The 24,324-nt window shown below is 42.6% G+C and overlaps 1 protein-coding gene across 2 annotated transcripts in view; it reads left to right on the forward strand.

The window, feature by feature from the left end:
* Positions 1 to 16,901, forward strand: part of PCMTD2 (protein-L-isoaspartate (D-aspartate) O-methyltransferase domain containing 2) — a 347,572-nt gene extending 330,671 nt beyond the window's left edge. For both annotated transcript variants that reach the window (XM_044090393.1, XM_044090392.1), the window contains exon 6: positions 14,438 to 16,901. In XM_044090393.1, the coding sequence (XP_043946328.1) occupies positions 14,438 to 14,829 (392 nt within the window). In that variant the 3' untranslated portion in view covers positions 14,830 to 16,901. The remainder of the gene's footprint in view (positions 1 to 14,437) is intronic.
* The last annotated feature ends 7,423 nt before the right edge of the window (positions 16,902 to 24,324 follow it).

The following is a 24,324-nucleotide window of genomic DNA, read 5'->3' on the forward strand; positions in this document are numbered from 1 at the left end:
CTTGTGCCGCAAAGTTGAGATATACAGCTGAGTGTTGAGTAGATTTTACAAGGAGCTGAGAGGTGCAGGGGAAGAGAAGTTTAGAGCTGCTTATGCTGAGACTGCTTGCATTGTTAATAGCACAACAGGTAATGTACTTGCTTTTGATGCAGAAGGCAGTGGGTTCTACTCCCACAGTATGTAGATGCATTGCTGATATTGTACTGTGTTGTAAACGGGGTGGATACCGCCATCTTGAGAATGTCCTATTTGGAGAAGATACCTAGTAACTATGAACCAGTCCATTATTTGCCATCCATTCCCTATTGCAAAATTACTAGCTTATCATTTGTTTAATGTAATATAGGCTATTTATTCCTCAAGGGCAACAGGCACTTTATTTGTAGATGAAACAATGAAATATAAAGTTGTTTGCTAGTAGCAACCTCTTCATTAGTTACAGACCTTTTTAATGTGGAATTATTTAGATGACTTTTACTTCTGCAGAGATTGTGCATATTTACTGATACGGTGGATTATAGAAGTTTGATTAGACTTTTATGATGGAAATGTTCTCAGTTGGGCAGTATTGTCATTATTAGTGCATGCATTTTGTTTCATTGTTTACTTGAAAAATGTTCAAAACAATAAATTTAAAACGCGCTCTAACAACTGTACTGGATTACATAAGGAATATAATTTAATGCAGTCAGGAAGGTGCATCACAGAACACATGTATGTTTTGTGTGCAAGGGGCCTATCATTTGAAAATAGCCCGAAGTTTATCTTTATCTGCCACTAGCCAAATGTATTTTCTTTGAATGTGGGTTTCAATGAATGTGAGTTTCAAGGGCAGAGAAGTTTTAATGCCAAGTCTGTTTTCATTGTGAGACTGCATTGCTTTGTTTAACAGATGTCTTAGTGTTTGTGCTATAAAATGCAAAATAAAACTTTCAAATGAAGTCCAAATCATCATAGAAGTAATGCAGTATGCACATTAGTGTTTATGGTAAATGGGGTGAAATAGCCAAGTAATGGATCATTGGAATGGCTGCAGGGGGCACCATTTATAGGTTAGTAGGTAGGTACTAGGCTATTAGCCCTAGGGCCTGGACAAGCCTAGCCAAAAAGGTACCCTGGCTTTCGCTACCCAAGAAAAGTATTTTCCTGTGCCCCTGTCAAGCAGAACCACAGACATGATCCCCGGGGTGAATTTCCTATTACCCATCCAATCATCATGATTTTTCTTGAAGAGTGCTAATGAGGAGCTCTGTTTGACGTAGATAGGTAGTCTGTTCCAGAGTTTGGGAAGTCTCTGTGACAGGAATCTATCCCTCCAGCATTTTCTGTTTATTGTGACAAGGTTTAGGTCCCTGGAGCATGTAGCTCAGATGAATTGGGATTTCTTTAAGTGGAGCATGTCCAACAGCTCTGGGTTTGACATAGCTTTGTATGTTAGGCAGTGATTGCCTCTAAGTAGGTGATATGCGACAGAGTAAAGCTGGAGTTTTTTGAGACGGTCTGCGTAGGGCATCTGTTTGAGGCCAATAATCCTCTTTTTGAGGTATTTCTGCGGCCCTTCCAGGTTTTTGTAGATGTCTTATGAGGTACATACCAAAAGAGGCGCTATACTCTATAATGGGACTAATGAGTGACGAGTAGAGAGGAACAATGACCTTTTTTTTCCTGGATGAGAAACCTTTTGTGATGAGGTGTGCCATGTAGAAGGATTTCCTGACTACTATGGCAATGTGATTATCAAAGGAGAGACTACTGTCCACCTGTGTCCCAAGGTCTCTTATCACACTTTTGGTGTTAAGTAGACTACCACCTATGTGGTAGGTCATGGGTACAGAGTTTTTACCAAAGGGGATGACAGTGCACTTTTTGGCATTGATCTTGAGGCTATGGCTTTGACACTAGGCATCTGTCTCAGTGAGTCCCTTTTGTAGGATGTCCACATCGTTAGGAGTTTCAATTATGGCTCCTAGTTTGCAGTCATCTGCAAACTCCATTAGCCAAAGACCTTCTGTGTTAGCCTGTACTTCAGAAAAGTAGATAGCAAACAGTAGAGGACCCAGGACTGGACCCTGGTGGTGGTACTCCACTTGTCACTGGTCTGAAGTCATATTTGGATTCTGCTACTTTCACAGTGTGGGTTCTATCAGTGAGCCAGTTGGCAACCCATCTTGTGACATAGGGATTTATACCTAGTTTAGTGAGTTCATCTATAATTCTAGAGTGGGGGGTGGTGTCAAAAGCCTTGGCGAGATCTAGATAGGCTGTGTGAACCACCTTACCCTCGTCTACGGCTTTGGTGACTGCTTTAAAAAAGTCTCTCAGGTTTAGGAGACATGATCTGCCTTTTACAAACCTGAACTGGGTTGGGTTCAGAGTTTGGAGATTACCAATGTCTTTGTTTATAAGTTCAATGATGATACATTCCATGGCCTTGCAGACCAGGCTTAATAGGCTAATGGGCGGTAGTACCCAGGGTCCATGGTGGCTCCCCCTTTGTGGAGTGGGATAACCGTCACTGTGCGCCATCGAGTAGGCACAAAGCCTGAAGTGAGGCTATGATTGAACATGGTGCTTAGGTGGGGTGCCAGTTCATTCTGTAGTTTGTGTAGAACGCAGTGTGGGATGTTTTCAGGTCCCATTGATGATGTGTTCTTGGCTTTGGAGTGTGTGGTTTTTACCTGTGCAACCATGATTACAGGAACTTTGCGTTCTTCCGGTATAGAGATGGGCCCTTTAGGGGGTGAGAGGGGGGTAAAGTTAGCACTGAACCTATCTGCCAGGATGTTGGCAATATCAGTTGGTTCTGTATGTTTAGTGCCATTGTGCTGTAACTCAGAGCAGATCTGAGTGTTGCCATTGAGATTCTAGACATAGCTATAGAATGCTTTGTGGTTGTCTTTAGAATCAGTGTTGATTTTGTTTTCATAACTAGTTTTGGAGGATTTTATGAGAGATCTGAGCTTCTTAGTGAGGCTGACCAGGGAGTTCTTGCAACAGTTTCTTTCTTCTGTTGTAGAGTTTGTTTATGGCAGGGGAACCACCAGATTGTCTTCTTTTTTTTGGAGGATAGCATCTTGGTTCTGTTAGGGATAGCACGATCCATGCACTCATGTAAGTGCTTATAAAGTGCATTTGTGTAGGATTCAGCAGTCATACCTCTATTGTCCGTCTGCATGGTGTTGTGAAGTTTGCCACTTCTGTCTTAAGAAGCATGAAGTTGGCTTTGGAGAAATTTTTTATGATGGTTTCCCTAATGGGGGGAGGTGGGGCGGGATGTGGATGTCTAGGGTGATTAGCTTGTGGTTGGATCTGACCAGTGAGGAATTGACCACTGGGGTGGAACACCGGTTGCCTACGTTGGTAATGACCAGTTCTAGGACATTGCTGCCCCTGTTGGGGGTGTGGATAAGTTGATCCATGGCGTTGGAATTTATGAATTCCAGAAAACATTAAGCAAAAGAGTTGGTGCATGAGTAGTTTTTCCAGTTAATGGTGGGGTAGTTGAAATCGCCCATTATTAGGGTGTTGGGTTGTACCCTAATATTTTCCAGTGTATCAAGAAATGAGGAGTGGGAATCCCGGGGCATGGTGGGGGATCTGTAGCAAGTTACAATTTGGATTGCAGTCTTGCCCAGAGTTAGTTACACTTGGATAATCTCAGATGCATTATGCTGAGCAGTTAGCCTGGAGGTGTGGATATCCTTAATGATTATGGACACGCCTCCACCTTTAGTGCTTCGGTCCAGGTTAGGTGGCCGAAAGGTGTGGTATGAATTATAGCCTGGTAATGCAGGGATGCTCTCTGGAGCCTTGAACAGGTCTCTGTCACTGCACAGATGTCTATGTTCTCCATTTTAATGAGTGTCTCGAGTGAATGCATTTTGAGGTTTAGACTTCTAGCATTGAGTAGTATTACCATCAGATTTTGCATGATTGTACCTGTTTAGATCTAATAACGTGGAAAAAAGGCTTTTAGTGAGTACTGTCATGTATAAAGACAATTTATTCCATAAAAAAATGGTATGAAAAAAGAAAATTATGGATTAGAAGTTGGGAACTGTCATGCTCCTGGAAGTTAGCAATGCTGTTAAATGTATACATGTGTCTCTCTGTTAGGAGGCACAGTCCAATATAGCAGACATACAGAGATGCATTACTTTGGTAGAGCAGATAATCGCTTAATTAGCCTGTACAGTAAAATTCAATGTAATGTGTATGTACAATGAAAGGTTTCTCATAGATTCATAGGATCATTGGTATATGCTAGGCTACTGATCACAAGGGCCTTTATGAGACTATCCATGCTTCCCAAATATCTCCATCAAGTTATTTTGGTGACCTAGATTTTTAAGGATGTAATTTAGAGTTATATGCAAACTAGGGCATGAGTCGTCAAGTTCTGACAGGCTGCCTCCACTGGTCCAGGTTATGATTGAATAGGGTTAGGAATACGTTCCACTTTACCTGTCTGGGAAGTCTGTTCCAGAGGGGAGGTGTTATCTGGGGCACATACCTGTCTCTTCAGCAGGTTTTATTTATATTGCAGGCAAGGCTTAAGTGCCTGAATTGTGTGGTTTTGATGCTATTTGTTTTGAAGGTATGCAAATCATCCATCAGAGTGGGTTCCAAGTATGTCTTCTATACCAGGCAGAGGTTGCCCTTAAACAGCCTGTAGGATGCAGAGTATCCAAGGATGTCTTCTATACCAGGCATAGATTGCCCTTCAACAGTCTGTAGGATACAGAGTATCCAAGGATCTCTTCTGTACCAGGCATAGATTGCCCTTCAACAGCCTGTAGGATACAGAGTATCCAAGTATGTCTTCTATACCAGGCAGAGATTGCCCTTAAACAGTCTGTAGGATGCAGAGTATCCAAGGATCTCTTTTATACCAGGCAGAGATTGCCTTTCAACAGTCTGTAGGATACAGAGTATCCAAGGATGTCTTCTATACCAGGCATAGATTGCCCTTCAACAGTCTGTAGGATACAGAGTATCCAAGGATGTCTTCTATACCAGGCAGAGATTGCCCTTCAACAGTCTGTAGGATACAGAGTATCCAATGATGTCTTCTATACCAGGCAGAGATTGCCCTTCAACAGTCTGTAGGATGCATAGTATCCAAGGATGTCTTCTATACCAGGCAGAGATTGCCCTTCAACAACCTGTAGGATGCAGAGTATCCAAGGATCTCTTCTGTACCAGGCAGAGATTGCCCTTCAACAGTCTGTAGGATGCAGAGTATCTAAGGATGTCTTGTATACCATGCAGAAATTGCTCTTCAACAGTCTGTAGGATGTAGAGTATCCAAGGATGTCTTGTATACCAGGCAGAGATTGCCCTTCAACAGTCTGTAGGATGCAAAGTATCCAAGGATGTCTTGTATACCAGGCAGAGATTGCCCTTCAACAGTCTGTAGGATACAGAGTATAGCCATTGAGGTGATTTGCATAAAACATAACCCCTGTATTGTTTTTGCAAGGAACCTCTTCAGCTTTCTAGTTCTATATTCCTGGTTAAGTACATGCCGAAGGTCATGTTGTACTCAATGTTAGGTCTGGTAAGAGCTGAATACAACAAAACTATTACTTCCTTCAATCTGGATGTGATACTCTTGTTATAAGTTAAGCACCAGGGAGTGATTTCCTTACTACATTGAGCACATGTTGGTCAAATGACAGGTTACTGTCTACACACATCTCCAAATGCCTAAGTACTGTGTCTACTTTTAGGGTGTGCTATCAATAAGCTAGTTTCCTGGGATGACAACTTTCCAGACAGTTGTATTATGCATATGTCCATCGTGCTATGCTGCTGCAGTCATCACACTTGGGTTATCCTGCCGTCAGGCGGTCCCACAGTCTGCCTGAATTCCAAAGCCTTGGTCCGGCGTCGGTTGTTGTCACTTCTTCCCTGACGTCAGTGCGGCAGGGGTATAAAAGAGGCAGCCGACGCCATTTTCTTCAGTCTTTCTTGCCGTGCAGTGCCCGAAGCAGAAGCAGTTCGCAAGTGCCTGTCGGCCAGCTCCTGAGATTTCCGAACAGAATTTCAGCCAAAGTCTTCTATAAAGCAAAGTACCCCGTTGGGGAAACTTTTCTTGCCTCAGACCGATGTCAGACAAAGTTAATAATTGTATTTCTTGTGGGAAGCAAATACCTCATAAGGATTTTCATTCTTATTGTATTCCTTGCCTAGGCCCAGACCACAAAGTTTCTGGTTGTTGGTTTTGCGCTAGGTTCAATAAACGCACTATTAAGTGTCGGGCTGACACCGCCCGACATTATTTTGGCAGAAAATTCAACTACATTATGTCGTCGGAACTTCCGATAACCGCTATATTTAAAAAACGCAAGGACGAAGACAGGCAACCTAGACCTAAACCAGATACTGAGGTCTCTGTTAGGCCTGCCGCCGGATCTACGGAATTCAGCAGCCCCTGACTACCGCAGATTTAGAAAATACAACTGCCTCTCAGTCAGAATCTACTGGGCCACTGGAGCCGGTTCCTCCTCTACTCGCGGACGCCAGCACCGGAGACTATGGACAGGCTTTTGGTTTCAGAAGGCGTCTTTAAACCGATGACTCTCTCCATTAAGTCATATGCTAAACTTCCAAAGGCTAAGAAACCGGGTCCACAGACTCCCACACAGGCCCCTATGCCTAAAAAACAGATGCTCAAAATGGCAGAGGACCTGATTACCCTTATCAGAGGTTCCCAGCCCCCTCCTGACAAAAGGCCTAGACTGGAGGAAGATTTACCTCCTTCTGACCAGGAATCCATTTCCTCAACAGATTCTGAGGAACAGGATTACCCCTTCCCTCTCTATGAAGACTCAGATGCTGAGGAGTCTATTCACTCTGTTTCCCCCCCTGAAGACTTCTCTTTTGGGGAAACCCTGCACACCATGAGAGAGCATTTCCACTGGGAAGGACAGGATTACTCTGACTCCAAGAAAAGACTCCGTGAGTTTCTTCTTCTACCTCAGCATAGACACCTAGCCATTCCTCCTGTTTTAGACATTCTGGATGATGTCTACACAGAATCCAGTCTAAACCCGGATTCCTTGCCTCCAGCACCACCTAAACCAGACAGATACTATTGAGTCCCTGACTCTCACAAGTTATTATGTAAAAGCCCTGCTGCAGACCCAGAAACCATTCCTCAGGGTCCCAAAGGGGTTAAGGCCTCTACTGCTAAGAATCCACTACCTGCGGAAAGAGATTCCAGGACATTAGAAAGATGAGGGAAAAAAGTGTATACCTCTGCCACTTTGGCCATGAGGGCATTAAACTGCCAATTCCACATGATTAAATACCAGCAGTACTTGCTTACTCAGTTAAAACAGAAAATGATCCTTCAAACAGATCAGCTAGATTTCAAAGGGATGCAAGATTTGTTGCATGCAGCAGAGCAAGTGCGAAAACATTCCTTGCAGTGTGGTTTTGATTCTTTGGAGGCCTCGTGTAGAGCAGCAGTCACAGGGTCTGTAATACGTAGACATGCTTGGCTAAAAGAGCAGACCTTACCAGAACATGTCAAAGCAAAGTTACTGGATGCTGCACTGCAAAAGGATGCGTTATTCGGTGTCAAAGAAGAGGAAGTTTTAAAGAATATGGAAGAAAAGACAAAATCAATGCAAACAGTGAAAGATTTTTTACAGGTACAACCTCCTCGCTTCAGCAGAAACTGGCCATCAAAAAAATGGTCCTTTCCTGCTTCAGACAGACCCCAAAGGGGCAGGTACAGACGCCCTAGGGGCAGAGGCCAGGCACAAGGTACCTTCAGGCCTAGACAATGGCAAACAACAACTCAAAGAGGGGGAGATGACAGATTTCAACCCTTCAGAAAACAAACTCAATGACTTTCCTCTTCGCCTGCCAAGCAAAATTGCCCAGGCACCACCTCTAGGAGGAAAACTGGCTCTTTTTCCACAAAACTGGCACATCATAACAAAGGACAAATGGGTTCTGGATATTATTACCCGAGGATACAGATTTCATTTCCACACTTTACCACAGATGAGAGGCATGCCAAATCTGCCACCAAACCAATGAGCAGAGGCACAAAAACAAATTACAGCTCTCATGCACATGAAAGCAATTCAAATGGTACCTGCAAAAGAGCAAGGTCAAGGATTTTACTCAAGACTGTTTCTAGTACCAAGAAAGGACAAAGCCTGGAGACCCATCTTAGACCTTTCAATTCTAAACACGTACCTGGACATTTCCAAATTCAAAATGCTCACACTACAGCAGCTTCTTCCCATGCTGGGCAAGGAGTCTTGGCTGGTAACGTTGGACCTCCAAGAGGCATACCTGCACGTCCCTATCAGACAAGATTGCAGAAGATACCTCAGATTTTTGGCAGGCACAACGCATTATCAATTCTCTGCATTGCCCTTTGGCTTATCTACTGCACCCAGAGCATTCACGAAATGCCTGGCATCAGTAATTGCATACTGCAGACAGCGAGAAATACAAATTTATCCATATCTGGATGACTGCCTGATCCAAGCAGACAGCAAAGACATCCTACTACAGCATCTGGCATTTGTAACAAAGTTACTAAGTTGCCTAGGGTACACAGTAAACAAAAAGAAGTCAAACCTAATACCCTCACAACAAATAATTTTCCTGGGTGCCAGCTTGAATACAACGGCCCAGATGGCTTACCTCATGCCAGACAAGCAAAAACAACTGGCTCAGTACTTCAAACAGATGGCAGCTTCTACCCAGCTCACTGCAAGGAAATTCCTGCAGGCACTGGGGTACATGGCATCCTGCATTCAACTAATTGCATATGCAAAGCTGCATATGAGAAAACTACAATGGTATCTCAAAAGTGTATGGTGCCAACACAGACACAGCCTCGAAGCAAGTATAACTCTCATTCCCTGCCTTCAAAAAGAGTTTCTATGGTGGGCTCAAGCATGCCAAGCAAACAAGGGCCTTCATTTTGTCTCACCTCCAGCAAACCAAACCTTAACAACAGATTCATCAGACTACGCCTAGGGTGCACACATGGCAGGACAATGCATACAGGGCAAATGGTCTGCAAACCAAAGGCAACTACACATCAATCAGAAGGAGATGCTAGCTGTAAAAAATGCACTAATAGCCTTCAAGGACTTCTTGCATCCAAGACAACTTCTAATAAGGATAGACAACACCACAGTAATGTGGTACATAAACAAACAAGGAGGAACGCACTCCTACCCACTATGCAGGCAGGCAATGGACTTGTGGAACACAGCATTAACTTACCAAGTTCAACTGCAAACACAATTCCTGCCAGGAAAAGAAAACATTTTGGCAGACAAATTAAGCAGAAATTTGACAGACCCTCACGAGTGGAGACTACACCCACAAGTATTCTCAATGATAACTCAAAGGTGGGGACCACCAGACATAGATCTGTTTGCCTCAACCAACAATTGCCAGCTACAAAAATTTTGCACAAGGACTTGTCATCCCCTGGCCTGGAAAGTGGATGCCCTATCATTCAGTTGGACAGCATTGTCAGTCTACGCCTTCCCACCTCTGCCTTTACTGACCCAGGTACTACTGAAAGCCAGATCAGAGAGACCACAGATGATCCTCATTGCTCCGGACTGGCCACGTCAACACTGGTACCCACTACTACGAAACTTGACTCGCAGACCTCCATGGCTCTTACCTCAGTTCCCTCTGCTGTTGACCCAACAAAACTCTCAGATCCTTCACAGTCAACTGAGGACCTTAAATCTAGCTGCATGGAAAATACCTTAAATTATCAAACAACACTTCTCTCAAAGGACGTCCAGAATGTGATTTTGGAGGTCAGGAGGCCCAGCACCAGAAAAAAACTTACTCAGACAAATGGAAAAGATTTTGTGTATGGAGCCAGGCCAGAAAACTAAATCCTGGCATCCCAAATATTCCACACATACTCCAATATCTAACTGAGATGCTACACAAAGGCCTTTCTTTCTCATCCATAAAGATCCATGCTTCAGCCATTTCAGCCCAATATGATACGGTTCCTCCCATTTTCTCTCATCCTTTGCTAAGGCAGTTTCTCAGAGGGGCAAAGAATATAAGACCCCCCATAAAACCACCAACTCCAACTTGGGATCTAAATTTTGTTCTGGAAAAGTTAACACTTCCTCCTTTCGAACTAGCCTTTTCAGCAGAGCTGCAATACTTGTCTTGGAAAACAGCCCTGCTGCTGGCTATCACCTCAGCACGCAGAGTCTCAGAACTGCAGGCACTTATGGCAGTGGAACCTTTCATCATTTTCCATCAGGACAGAGTATCTCTACGCACCAACCCTTCCTTCATGCCAAAGGTAGTATCCAGTGTGGCTCTCAATCAGACCATACACTTGCCCACCTTTTATCCAAACCCACAGAATAAAGGATAAAGACTCCTTCACTCTTTGGACATTCACAGAAAGTTACGTTACTATTTGGACAAGACAAAGGCCTACAGAAAATCTGACCAACTCCTTGTATCCTATGCACCAGGTTCAAAAGGAAAGCCTATTTCAAAACAGACCATCTCCAAATGGATAGCAAATTGCATCCGCTTTTGCTACTCACACCACGGGAAGGCAGTGCCTGCCAGTATTAGGTCTCACTCTACCAGGGCTACAGCAACCTCAGCAGCCTTCCTCCGAGGAGTCCCAACAAAGGACATTCTGGAGGCAGCTACCTGGAGTTCAGTGCACACCTTCACCAAGCATTACCACCTTCCTCTATACTCAAAAACCAGAGCTGTGTTTGCCAGTGCAGTTCTGCAGGGCATCCTAGCTGCACCTAACCCAGTTTAGCTCCTACCACCCAACCATAGCTTTGGGACTCTACCCAAGTGTGATGACTGCAGCAGCATAGCACGATGAACATAGTACAGTTTTGTACCGATCGTAAATGTAGATGTTCGAGTGGTTATGCTGCTGCAGTCCAGGTTACCCTCCCACCATCCCCTCTGTCTAACAAGGCTTCTCTTATACCTTCATGTACTTCAACCTTTGGGATGCATGTCTATATGGTGTATTTGCTTACAACTTGTACCATTGTTTTGCACTAAGGTATGTTTTGCAAGTTTGTTATTTTGCCTTCTTAGTTGGGGCACCTGACATCTGGGGCAAGAAAAACTGAAGAAAATGGCATCGGCTGCCTCTTTTATACCCCTGCCGCACTGACATCAGGGAAGAAGCGACGACAACCGACGCTGGACCAAGGCTTTGGAATTCAGGCCGACTGCGGGACCACCTGATGGCAAGATAACCCAAGTGTGATGACTGCAGCAGCATAACCACTGGAACATCTACATTTATGGTAGGTACAAAACTGTACTTTCTTGGCACTGAGTTTTAAACCATGGTTTTGACACCAGTTATTTGTCTGTGTTATCCTTTTCTGGAGGATGTTAAGTGTCTTGTGGGGATTCTATGACTGCTTAATCTTCAGCAAAGTTGGTCAGCCAGAGGCTCTTGATGTTGTCCTTGACCTCTGAGATGTTGATACCAAAAAGGAGCAGACCCAGCACAGAACCCTAAGGGACTCACTACAAGGCTGACAGTTATGCATCAAAGTCCAGAAGGTTTAAGATTTTTTTCTGGTAAGTATTTGCCTAGTTATTTTTCTACCCCAAGCAGACTACAAAGAAGTTTTCATCTAGTAGATACAAAATGCTGGACATGTGATTGAAAAGAGAGGGGGTAATTGGAAAAATGTCTTCTGGGAGTGTAATGAGTTGGCAGTTGTTAGAAATTCCCTGCAGAGTGTTTTGTCTTAAATATTGGTAAAATAAATTATTTTAATTAACGAAATGATTCTTTTTGAGCTGGGACATGGGCTTTGAACTTCCAAGTCATGCTAAGGTCTTATTAATTTAATTCTGCTGGTTGCCAAAAAAACAATTACTAGAAAATGGAAATCAAAATATAAACCAACTGTAACTGAAATACTGAATATTGTTAAGGAGATAAAAGAACTGAGGTAGGATCCTTAGGATAAAGAAAAGAGCAAATTACATATTAAGAACTGGAATCTGTGAGAACACGACACGTAGAATAGTGTTCAAGAGCAGGATAAATGCGTCTTAAGGGAAAGAAGGAATTGAACAGTCTATGTATTGTCAAAGTGAGTGATATTTGTTAAAATGGAAATGTATAGTCCATAGAAAAAATTGTTAGTGTACTTGTATCATTGTTTTAGTTCTGATTTATTTAAAGATGTTTACAAAACATATAAACCATATTCTAGATGGGCTATTGATGAATATTAGTGGCTTGCTAGTGAAAAAGAGAAGAAGGGGAGTCTGATATTGTGACACAACAAGAAAATCAGCAAACTACTGTGAGAGACGCAGTGGTTATTTTACAAAGATTTAGACAGATATTAGGAATAACATTTGGAGGCATAGATATAACTGACAATATGTGAAAACAGATTTTAAAATAAGTAAGGGACATTTCATATACAAGGAAATGTTTGATCTGTCTTTCACAAAAAGTATCATTATATACCTCCAGGTGATTCTGGGTGATTTTAGGTAAATTGGGCTGTTAAGTAGATGTTTTGTGTTGCCTAGCACATTTGAGAGAGTAGTTGCAAGTTGTATTTTCTAATATATAGGGATGCAGGCTAAACCATTTTAAAAGAAAAGTTTTATATAATTAAATAGGAAAGGTAGCTTGAGTCTGGCAAATCCAGTACTGTTTTTATGCTGGCTATGCTTGTTTTGGGTTATGCGTAAACTGGAAATGAGGAACAAGGTGTGGCTAACTTATGGAGAGCTTTATCAAGAAGTGAAAACTAAGAAGTTATGATGCAGGAAGAATGAGAGATGCTACAGTATAATAAATAAAAGACTGGAGATTAAATATAAAAAAAGAAATGTTGGGAGAGAATGTTACGAAAACATTATGGATAATTGTTATTGGATAGATCTGTCAGAAGATTTAAAAGAGGACGTTCAGAAAACTGTGGCAGAAGAAAAAAGATGTATGTGTGACAGAATGTGAGGATTTCTTATAGAGGCTTTTACTAAATAAACTTCCAGCTAAGGCAAAGTGCAATATAAACAGTTAGATAAAGGAAATGTTACTTGTGTGATTGTGAAGAGACAGTAGATCATTTTTAGAATTTGAAAAGGTTAAGAGATTTTTAAAAACAATTAAAATGTATGTAATGTATGGAAAGGGGATTATCTTGAAAGTGTTGATGTGAATATGATTTAATAAGGCTATTATGGTTCCACTGGAAAGGATAAATGGAAAAAGTTGGACAAGACCCAGGAGTATTTTTGCATGTGTATGGCATTATAGTCAAAAAGTAGATGAGTATAAAATTAAGAAAGAAACAGAAATATGGTTCTAAGTGAAAGGGCAGGGATTAAAGACTGTCAAAATGAATATTATTTGTGCTTGTCTAATTCTGTATTTTCTTCTGCAGATATGAAGAAAGAAGGATGACTTTATTTCAGTTGTCTGTTTTTATTTTTATTGATCTTATATAAATTGTCGATGCATTTTATATTTTTGGTATTTAAAGAACTTCTACTCTTTTTCAGTAAGTACTTTGGCTTCTCTTACATCCACCAGAGCTATGCCAACTTAGGCAACTAGGACTCCAGTTTAATGTCTCATGTGAAGAATGGCACACTCTGGAGTGCAGTACCCCACTTAACTGCACTGAAGTGTCATTAGTGGGGAAAAATAATCCAAGCACCTAGGGTAAGAGTAGAGCAGACAACCTTCTGATCTTCCAGTATCAAAGGCAAAAGTGCTACATTTTGAGCCACTGACTGTGCACACATTAGTCTAGGTTTATATCTCTAGAATCGTACAGCCCTAATGAATCATATAATTTATGTTCATCTCTCATAGTTATTTTATTTTTCTGTATAGCTGTAAATTTGTCATTTGCTCCTTTTTTTTTGCATCCTTTGCATTGTCTGATATGTTAACATTTGTAAACTGTGTCCCAGCTGGTGTAATTATTTTGTGGATGTTTTCTCTTCGGGACTCCACTAAAAGTGGACTTTGCTGAGTTGGGCATTCCCCAACAAAAAATTCAGAAAGCTAACTAGTTAAGATATCGATAGACTGATAGATGGGTACAATTCAGGGCAAATTCCAAGGAAATGATGTCATGACATGAGGAAAACACATGTTTCAGTTTCTGTACACCAGTGTGACAATATTACTACTTTCTCAACCTGTCAAGCTCTCACATTTTTATTGCCTTTCTATTTTCAGCTTCTCTGAATGTGTACAGTCTTCAGGACGTGCTCTCACATGTTTATTGCCTTTCTGTTTGCAGCTTCTCTGAACGTGTACAGTCTTCAGGACGTGCTCTCACATGTTTATTGCCTTTCTGTTTGCAGCTTCTCTGAACATGTACAGTCTTCAGGACGTGCTCTCACATGTTTATTGCCTTTCTGTTTGCAGCTTCTCTGAACGTGTACAGTCTTCAGGACTTGGCTCGCATTACAATAAGGACGACACTCAAGAATGTCATCAAGCAGGAGAAGACTGCCAAGAGTGGCAATGGCCTGAAAAGTCCTCCTAGATTCAAACGCAGGCGACTGCGCCGACGGCGCATGGATGCTATTGTCTTTGTGGACAAGCAGGTCTTCACCAGCCGCATCCCAAATCCATTTGACAACAATAACAACAATAGCTTTGAAGAAGTGGATGAGGATGAGAGGAGGAAACAGAGTGGGTCAGAGCACCCTGAACAGAAACATGATCCTCCTGTTAACTTGCTGCGTGAAAAGATACTGAGTCTGCCTTTGCCTGACCCACTCAAGTCTTACCTGCTGTACTACAGGCAGAAGTAGCTTGGTCAGCATTTTAAAGTGAAGATATGCAGGCATGTTGTACACCCTTATCTGCCAGCTTACTATTATGTGACTCTGTCATGTTCTGCAGTAAACCAGGCCCCTGAATTCAACACTAGACTAGCTGCTCAGAAGTGCAACCGTCCCTTAACGTTTGGCAGTTTTCATTGACAAAAGCAGACAGATTTGTTCAGATTAACGTGTCGGTGTTGCTAAGTATCCAGGGCTCATTAATGGTCTTTTTTTTTTTTTAAGATTAGTTCTGAAATTTCTGTTCTAACCAACTAAAACGTCCTGGTTAGTATGAAGCATCAAACAGTGGTGTGGTTGTATTTTATAAACCAATATTTTATTAGGAAGGATTTTTGTTATTAAAAAGCCTCACCCCAGTATTGAATATGAGCCATTGCTGGATGCACAGCACACTGACCATCCATGCACAAAGACTGTGTGTATTTTGTTGCTTCTTAAGTGAAGGCTGTCTCTTTGGGAGCAGCTTATACCGGGTCTGGACAGAACAACAGCTAAAAGGTAAGGGCTGAAGGGAAGTGCTGTGTCCAGGATGAAGGCTGTGGTTCTCATGCTGAAATATGGGATTGAATAACAATGTGTGAGCCTCAGAGATGAGGATTCTGGCTGTATCATGCATCTGCAGTTCCTGGCATGTATGTCTAGCAATGCCTACTGCCTCTTTTGCTTTCTGCCTATTCTACAGAGTGTGTGTGTGTTGTGATTTGATAAAGTTTTCTTCTCAAAAGAAAGACATACTCATTAGAGATACAAGCTTAGTCTTGGAAAATAATGTAATACATTTAAGTTTTACTTAATTTTTTGAGAAGGGGTAACAAAGCCATGATGTCATCAGAACCACTGGTGAAGCTGATGATCGTTGAGAATGCAGCTCTGGGGCATTCCCTTCCAGTAAGTACGGGTGCCTTGCATCCAAGTGAGAACAAGTTATTCACAAAGGTCCATCTGCAGTTGAAGTACTGCTTATGATTGCAGGCTTTCAGTACAGAACACAAAGCATGGAGGTGATGTTTGTGAGAAGAGAAATTGTAAAACCATACCTCCTGTATGTTTGGTAGGAGATGAAAATGTTGTACAGTCAAAGTAGATTATCTTGTAGTAAAAAGTTTAGATAACACAATGTAAGCCATCTCTTAAAAACTAGCATTTGATATCCAGGAAAATGCTAATGTGGAGTTTTTCTTGATGGCAGAAGCATTCATGCAGCATAAGCCATCACTTAAAACTACAGGATGTCTTTTGTTTCCGTACATGTGTAGGTTGTCTAAGGAAAATGTTAATGTAGAGCTTTTCATGATGAGACATTGTTTGGTAATTTGGGGTGTAAGAGCCCTGTAAGAATGTTGTTCACTGCAGTGACAGAGAAAGTTTGCTGCATTCATTCCCTGGAGGTGAAAAAGACCATCTTGATGTCACATTAAGAGTGAATGTATAATCTCTGAAATTAAAAAACGTTGTAACAGCATACAAAGTAAAAACCAAATCTATGACATATCCTGTCTGGTCATGTTCCGCTGTGCAGCCAGTACCCCTTGCATTTCCTACCAGTAAAACTAGGTTATGGGAGTAGTTAGACTGTATATGTTGGGATGTGGGTTATATAACCACATACATTTTCTGACTGATTCCTTAATTTTTTATTTTTTTTTTTTTTGCTGGTCCTATGATGATTCTGTGCTGCTTGTCAGATTCTGCTGTAGTAGGCTTGAATCCTTAGTTCTTTGTGTATGTGTGAGCATTTCATGATGCCATAATACAAGTATTGTTCTGTGTCCTTGGCTGTTCTGTGTCGTGGGGATGAAAACTGCACATGGACTAAATTGAAAAAAAATGTTCTTGAGGCTGACTTTCTCCACTGAGTCAGGGCACAGTGTCATTAGGGTACAGGCAGTCTGGTAGAACCATTCAAAATTTCTACTGACTTAAGACACCAGTGGTATTGTGTCTGTCTCGTCTGATAATAATATGTCCTGAGCTCTTATCAGCCATCTGCTAGTCATTATTTCTGTCCTAATTTTAAATGTAAATAATATATATTTAGTGTGTCATTTTATTTATATATATATATATATATATATATATATATATATATATATATATATATGTATGTGTACACACATATACCTACATGCATACACACATTCTTTTATTACTGCTACATGTGATAGGTAAATATTTTACAGTTAGTTTATTTACTTCCTTCTGGAAAGGAATTAGGTAGCAGATTCACATTGCCTTGATACATCAACTATCAGAGACTAAGGATTGTTATAAACTATCCTGTGCCCTGACTGGTGCAGCTTGAGATCTAGATGAACTTGCTAGTGTCATTTGTAGCACATCTGGGGAATTCTTGCATCAGTTCTGTACTTTCTTGCACATGTGGGCCAAATTTATTCTTGCCTGGACATTTTTTGCGTCTGTTGTGCTGATGTTTCTGCTTAGCATCAGTCCTGAGTAGTATTAATTTCCTAATTTTGTTCTTGTACAGTTTTCTTTAAAACATGCTTCTGAAAGTAGTCTGAAGAATCTGCAGTGTTCTACATTGTCCTGTGTTTCCCATTTATTTTTGTGTCCAGTTTTCATACTGATGACTTCAGTGATTTATTTTCCTTTTTTAGAACAGTTTGCAGTTTTCCAGACATTGAACAGTAGTCGTTCCTTGGGGCATATGTATTCCAGGTCTGGTGAGCTTGTGCCAAGACACTCATGCTAGTCAGATTCCATCACCTCCACCTCCTGTGTCACAGCGTAGCTTTCCTCCCTTTGTTTTTCCCTGTTTCTTGCTGTTCCATGAAGTTTATGTGGCTAGTGGTATCTGGAATCATAAGATGTTCTTCATGTTTCACTGCTGCAGTCCTGACTTATGGATTTCCTGCCATAATAGTCTTTGATCAGCTGGACTACCAGAGAAAAAATCTTCCTCCTTCAACAGCTGGTGGATGCCCTGACCAATGTCAGTACACTCAGGTATATGGGGAGCCAGGCAACATCATGATTCCAGTCGTTTCTTGCCATCGGAGCCTGAAGCAGAGTTCCAGTCAGTGCATCGGTTGGTCTGCACCACAGAGAAGTCTTCTGAAAGCTGAGTAATCCATTGGGAAACCCTTTCTACATTTTTTGACTAATGTCAGTGAAGGTCAATAATTGTCTCTGTTGTGGTAGAAGGATTTCATACAGAGACTTACATTCTTTTTGTTTTAGCTGTTTAGGCCCAGATCACAACGTGCCTACCTGCCATTTCTGTGCTTGTTTCATCTCTAGGACTATTAGGCATGAGGCAAAGATCTTAGCTAGGCACATTAGTGTTGCATCTGGTTCTCAGCATCTGATGGCATCTGCCAGTCTTTCCAAGGTTGAGCTCCCTAAGCACAAAAGGAATAAAGAAAAATTATCCAGGTTTAAGGCCTCAGACGACAGTCACTCTCCATCAACTATTCATCCCAATCTCATGATCTCTGAGGAAGGCAAGGCTCTTTCACAGTCCACTTCTACAACTGAGGTGGTGGCCGAGGCCTCTACTGAGACCCATCTGGAGTCTGATATATGCCATCGGGTCCCTAAATATCCACACAAGCCTTAGGACTTGGTTCATTGGTTGGGTGGAGGGCCACTTTGTAGATTTCGGCTTTGGATGAACACACCAGGTGCCACTCCTTTGCAATGTCAGCTGCACATTCCTTCAGAGAGACTGGTGTCAGAATTCTGGACATACCCAGGCCCAAACCAAGAGCTACCCCCAAAGAAGTGTACTTCCTCTGTGTATATGCCTAGGCCTATTGGCTCCCACACACACGGTTATCAGCAGGATTTAGTTAGACTAGCTGAAGATTTAATTTCACTGGTTAGATCCAGGCAACCCCCATTGAGTTTTCCAGGGAAAAGGAAAAGGGACCCAGAGACCCTACTCCAGAAGTCCTTTCTGACCCTTTTGAATCAGCTGATGATTCTGACCAGGAGAATTCTGTTTTTGATGAAGGACCCTCCCTGACTTCCTTTGAAGAGTCAGATTCTGAGGAAAACTTGGCTTCTGTTCCCCTGAGGACATTTCCTTTGAGGAAGCTCTTCATCTTCTTCTTCTTCTTCTTTTGGCTGCTCCCGTTAGGGGTCACCACAGCAGATCATCTGTTTCCATTTCTTCCTGTCCTCTGCATCTTGCTGTGTCACACCAGCCACCTGCATGTCCTCTCTCACCACATCCATAAACCTTATCTTAGGCCTTCCTCTTTTCCTGTTACCTGGCAGCTTCATCCTTAGCATCTTTTTCCCAATATACTCTGCATCCCTCCTCAGCACATGTTCAAACCAATGTAATCTTGCCTCTCTGGCTTTGTCTCCAAACCTTCCAACCTGGGCTGACCCTCTAATGAGCTTCTTCCTAATCCTGTCCACCCTCATCACACCCAGTGCAAATCTTAACATCTTTAACTCTGCCATGTCCAGCTCTGACTCCTGCCTTTTTGTCAATGCCACTGTCGCCAACCCATATAACATAGCTGGAACTGGGGAAGCTCTTCATGCCATGAGGAAATTTTCCACTGGGAAGCCCAAGATTACCTGCAGTCCAAAAAGAGGTTTTGGGAAGTCCTTAACCACCAGAACACAAGCCTGTTGCCATCCCTCCAGTTTTAGAGGATGTAGAGGATGTTTTCTTGGATTCCTGTGTGAATCCAGACTTCCTTCCCCCAGCTCCTCAAAAAACAGACAGGTTTTATAGGGTAATGGACTCTCATAAGCATCTCTTCAAGAACCCCTCTGTTGACCCAGAGGTTGTAACCCCAGGAACCAAAGGAGCTAGAGCTAGCTCCTCCAACCCCCCCCCCACTGTTAAAGAGAGTGGGGCTCTTGATAGGTTCGGCAAAAAAGTTTACACCTCTGCCACCTTAACTGTCAATTTTACATGGTTAAATACCAGCAGATCATTCTGGATCAGGTGAACCAAAAAAATAAAACCACTGAGGACAATAATCTTTCCAAAGAGCTACTGGATCTATGTAATTCTAGTTCTCAGGTTGCTAGACATTCCTTACACTGTGGCTATGATGCTATGGAAGCTCCCAACCAGGCAGCAGCTAGTGGTTCTATTTTTAGAAGACATGCATGGCCAAGGGAAGAGTCTTTCCCTGAGCATGTCCAGTCTAATCTTTTAGGTGCCCTTCTGGACAAGGATTTCCTCTTTGGGCCCAAAGCTGAGGCTGTACTTAAAAATATGGAGGACAAAGCTAAATCCATGCAACCTGTTAAAGATTTCCTTCAGGTTCAGCCTTCTAGATTCAATAGGAACTATGCCTCTAAACACTGATCCTTTCTTTCACCATCCAAAACCAGACAGGAAGCCATGTAGGGAAATGACACAAAGGCAACAACAACAAAGACCCAGGCAGTGGACTTCAGACACTTTCGGGCATGGGAATTCTAGGCCACAGGCCCCTGGCAGACAGCAACAATGACTCATCCATCCAAATCAGTCTCACCTTCCCTCCCCCCACAAGATTAGGAGGAAGACTATCCCTTTTCAAAGAAAACTGGTCTCTCATCACTTCAGACAATTGGGTTCTAAACATTATTTCAAATGGCTACAGACTCAGCTTCAAAGACTCACTAAAGCACTCAAGCTGTCTAGACATTCCCCCAAACCAAAGGACAGAGGCCCTTTCCCACATTCAGAATTTGTGCTCTCAGGGATGAGTGGAACCAGTTCCAGAACACCAAAAAGGAAAGGGTTTCTACTCCAGGCTATTCCTGGTTTCCAGGAAGGAAGGCTCTTGGCATCCCATTCTAGACCTGTTTATCCTCAAACAGTTCCTGCTGGTTCCAAAATTCAAAATGTTAACTCTTAAAAGCTTTTACCCATGATATCCCCACAGGCTTTCATGGTCACCCTGGATCTAAAAGATGCCTACTTGCACATTCCTGTAGAGGAATCACACAAAATCTTTTTACGCTTCAGAGCAGGTACCAGTCACTATCAATTTTGTGCTCTACCCTTTGGCTTGTCTGCTGTTCCCAGAGTCTTCACAAAGTGCGTATCCTCTCTAATCACCTTTTTCAGAACCAGAGGGGTCCAAATCTATACCTACCTAAGACAATTGCTTAATACAGGCCACAAGTCCTTAAAAACTCCACTTAGATCCAGTGTCACCCAGAATCTCTTGACCCTGGGCTTCACAGTAAATCATCACAAATCAAATGCAGAACATTCTACCAGGATTGTCTTCCTGTAGGCACTTCTGGATTCATCCCTACAAAAGGCCTTCTTACCTTCAGACAAGGTCTCTTACCTGCCTCAGTGCTTCTTAAAGGTCATGCAGAGACAATGCCTCACTGCCAGAGAGTTCCTCAGAGCACTGGGTTAGATGGCATCTTGTATCCTCATGGTCTTCCTGGCCAGGCTACATATGAGAAAGCTCCAGTGGTACCTCAAAATTGTGTGGTGCCAGCATGCACAGCCCCCCCTCAACCAAGATACAGATGATTCCTTGCCTCATGGAGGAGTTTGCATGATAAGCACAAGCTTGTGCTCAGAACCAGGGCCTTCCTTTCAGGTTCACACCCCAAGAGCAAACCCTCAGCACAGATGCCTCAGAGATGGCCTGGGGAGCCTATTTTAAATCACTTACAGACCCAGATGCATTCTCTTTCCCATGGACTCACCTTTTCATCTATGCATTCCTCCACTTACCTCTGCTCCCTTGGGCGCTTCTAAAAATAATGGGAGAGGGGCCAAGGGCAGTACTGATAGTCCCAGACTGGCCCAGGTGACACTGGTATCCTCTGCTACTCAACTTAACCATTGCGAAATCATGGAAGTTACCTCAGGTAGTGGACCTTCTTATTTAGGACAAGGACAATATTGTGCATCCCAACCTGCAGACACTCAAACTCTCAGCCTGGATAATTCCACAGCATCCTGGATGGATCCTGCCCTAAGCAAGCAGGTTCAAGACATCCTTAAAGAGGCCAGAAGGCCCAGTACTAGGAAATCTTACACAGCTATGTGGAAAAGACTTTACATTTGGTGTGAACAACAGGGCCGCAATCCTCTCTTTGCCAAGATTCCTATCATCCTAAATTACATGGCTAATCTGGTTGACAAGGCCCTGTCCTATTCCTTCATTAAAATGCATGCCTCTGCCATTTCCTTGTTCATCCTCCTGTCTTTTTCCACCTCTTTCTCAGGCAGTTTCTTAGGGGAGTGATTCGCACCGGGCCTCCCTGGAAACAACATACCCCTCCAAGGGACGTCAATTTTTGTCTGGAAAAACTGATCCGGATTCCTTTTGAATCAGCGGCTTCTGCTAACTTAAAGTTTCTAAATTGGAAAACTGCCCTTTTGCTGGCTATCACTTCTGCTAGACGAGTCTCTGAGCTCCAGGCTCTCACCATTCCTCATCGTCCATCCAGACAGTCTCTCCCTCAGGACTAACCCTTCCTTTATGCCCAAGTTGGTGACAGACACATCATTAAATCAAGCTGTACACCTGCCTACCTTCTTTCAAAATCCTCAGAACTAGGGGGAAATAATTCTTCATTCCTTGGATATACATAGGCAGTTCCATTACTATTTTGACAGAACTAAGACTAAGAAAATCAGATCAACTGCTTGTGGCCTTTGCCACCATTTCTGAAAAAAAAACAGTTTGCAAACAGACTTTCTCCAATGGATCTCTCACTGTATCAAATTTTGTTACAGCCATCATAGTAAGTAGCCACCTGAGGCTGTCAGGACACTCTACTAGAGCTACTGCTACCTCTGCTGCTTTTCTAAAAGGAGTCCCTACCAAGGACATTCTGGAAGCTGCTACCTGGTCATCTGTGCATACCTTCACCAGACATTACAACTTATCAGCCTTTTCCAGGTCCAGAGCAGGATTTGTCATTGCCATTATGCAGCATCTTGTCCTCTTCCTAATGTGCCTTCCACCCTCCTTTTCAGCTTTGATAATCATCCCACAAGTCAGGACTGCAACAGTGAAACCTGAAGAACATACCATAGTTGTGTGCACGTAGCACAAGTACAGATGTTTGAGTGTGTTCACTATTGCAGTCTTCTTCTCCCCCCCCCCTTCCCCATTAACTTACAGGGTAGACTGGGACAAGCTTCCTGTCAAGCCAAGAGGACCCTCCTTTTTGCCCTTTTCTTTGCCTAGGTTCTCTTTATAAGGCCCTTTACTTTAGGACCCATCTTGGGGGGGCTCCTACCTTTGGAGGACAAGAAAAAACTGAAATCACAATGTCAGCTGGCTCCCTGTATACCAGAGTGTACTGACATCAGTCAGGGCATCCACCAGCTGTTGGAGGAAGGAGATTTATTTCTATAGTAGTCAGGCCGGTCAAGGGCTTTCACAGCAGGAAATTCCACAAATCGGGATTGCAACAGAGTGAATACACACGAACATCTACATTTTTGGTAAGTGTACACAACTGTACTTTCTAGCAGTTAGTGCAGAGGTTAAGTTTGTGAGCTGTAGTTCCTGTGGTACAAGGTTTGATTCCCTGAGCCCTCATTTGCCTCATGTGTGACCTCGAGAAAGCCACTTAACCAGGCCATTGCTCCTGGGATGTCTCTGAAAAAAAGAGACTGTGTGTCCAATGGACCCACCTGGTTAATAAACAGGATCGCTACTGAAGTGTAATTCCCTATCCGTGGGAGTAAGCTGCAGCAAGATGTCTGTCCTTCCATCTATACTTCTGTACATATCTATTATCTGCAGAGTGGTACTCGACTCTTCACCATGCTGAGGACATTGGCATAATGTTCTGTTACAAGAGGACAGCAACTTACACCACCCGCGCTTTGCTTTTGCCTCAAGAAGTCATCATCAGTCAGTGCATCTACACCTTTGAGGGAACTTCCATAAAATGAGAAGGATACCGTCTGTGAAATCTTTTTCTGATTTGTAATTGTACTTTGTGTATCTTGTATTTTAAAATTAGTTTATATTTAGTGGACATTTTTTTTGAGGTTCGTGATACCAAGTGTGCCTGCAGAAGACAGATGCCATCTAACCAGTACCATCCGCAGTGCCTTTTAGCTTGTTGAAAGAACCACCAACTTTCCTGCTGCAAAACAGTCTGCTACCATTAATAGGAAAATCTGTTTCATTATATCTGTAATCTTCAGGTCTTCAAGTCCAAGACACTTTTGGGAGTAAAGCAAGAGGTATCTGCTAAAGCAAAGTCCATATCTCCTTCCAGAACATTCTGGGCTCTCTAAGACTGTAAGTGAACAGCAAGCAAGGATATTTCAACCTGAGTTATTTTACTTTCCCTGTCAGATGCAGATGGCACAAAATCTTTCTTCACTTCACTTCACTGTCTTGTAATTATCCAGTTGCCTGTATATTTGCACTGCACTCTGCCTTTCTCACCAGCACATCCATCATTGCTGGGGATATGTTTAGTGTACCTGTCATCCATTTTTTTGAAAAAAAAACTTTCTGTAGCTTGCATTTGACATATTTC

The sequence above is a fragment of the Protopterus annectens genome, chromosome 12.part0 (genome assembly GCF_019279795.1).
Source record: "Protopterus annectens isolate FY-2018-M chromosome 12.part0, PAN1.0, whole genome shotgun sequence".
In the NCBI taxonomy this organism is placed as follows: Eukaryota; Metazoa; Chordata; order Ceratodontiformes; family Protopteridae; genus Protopterus; species Protopterus annectens.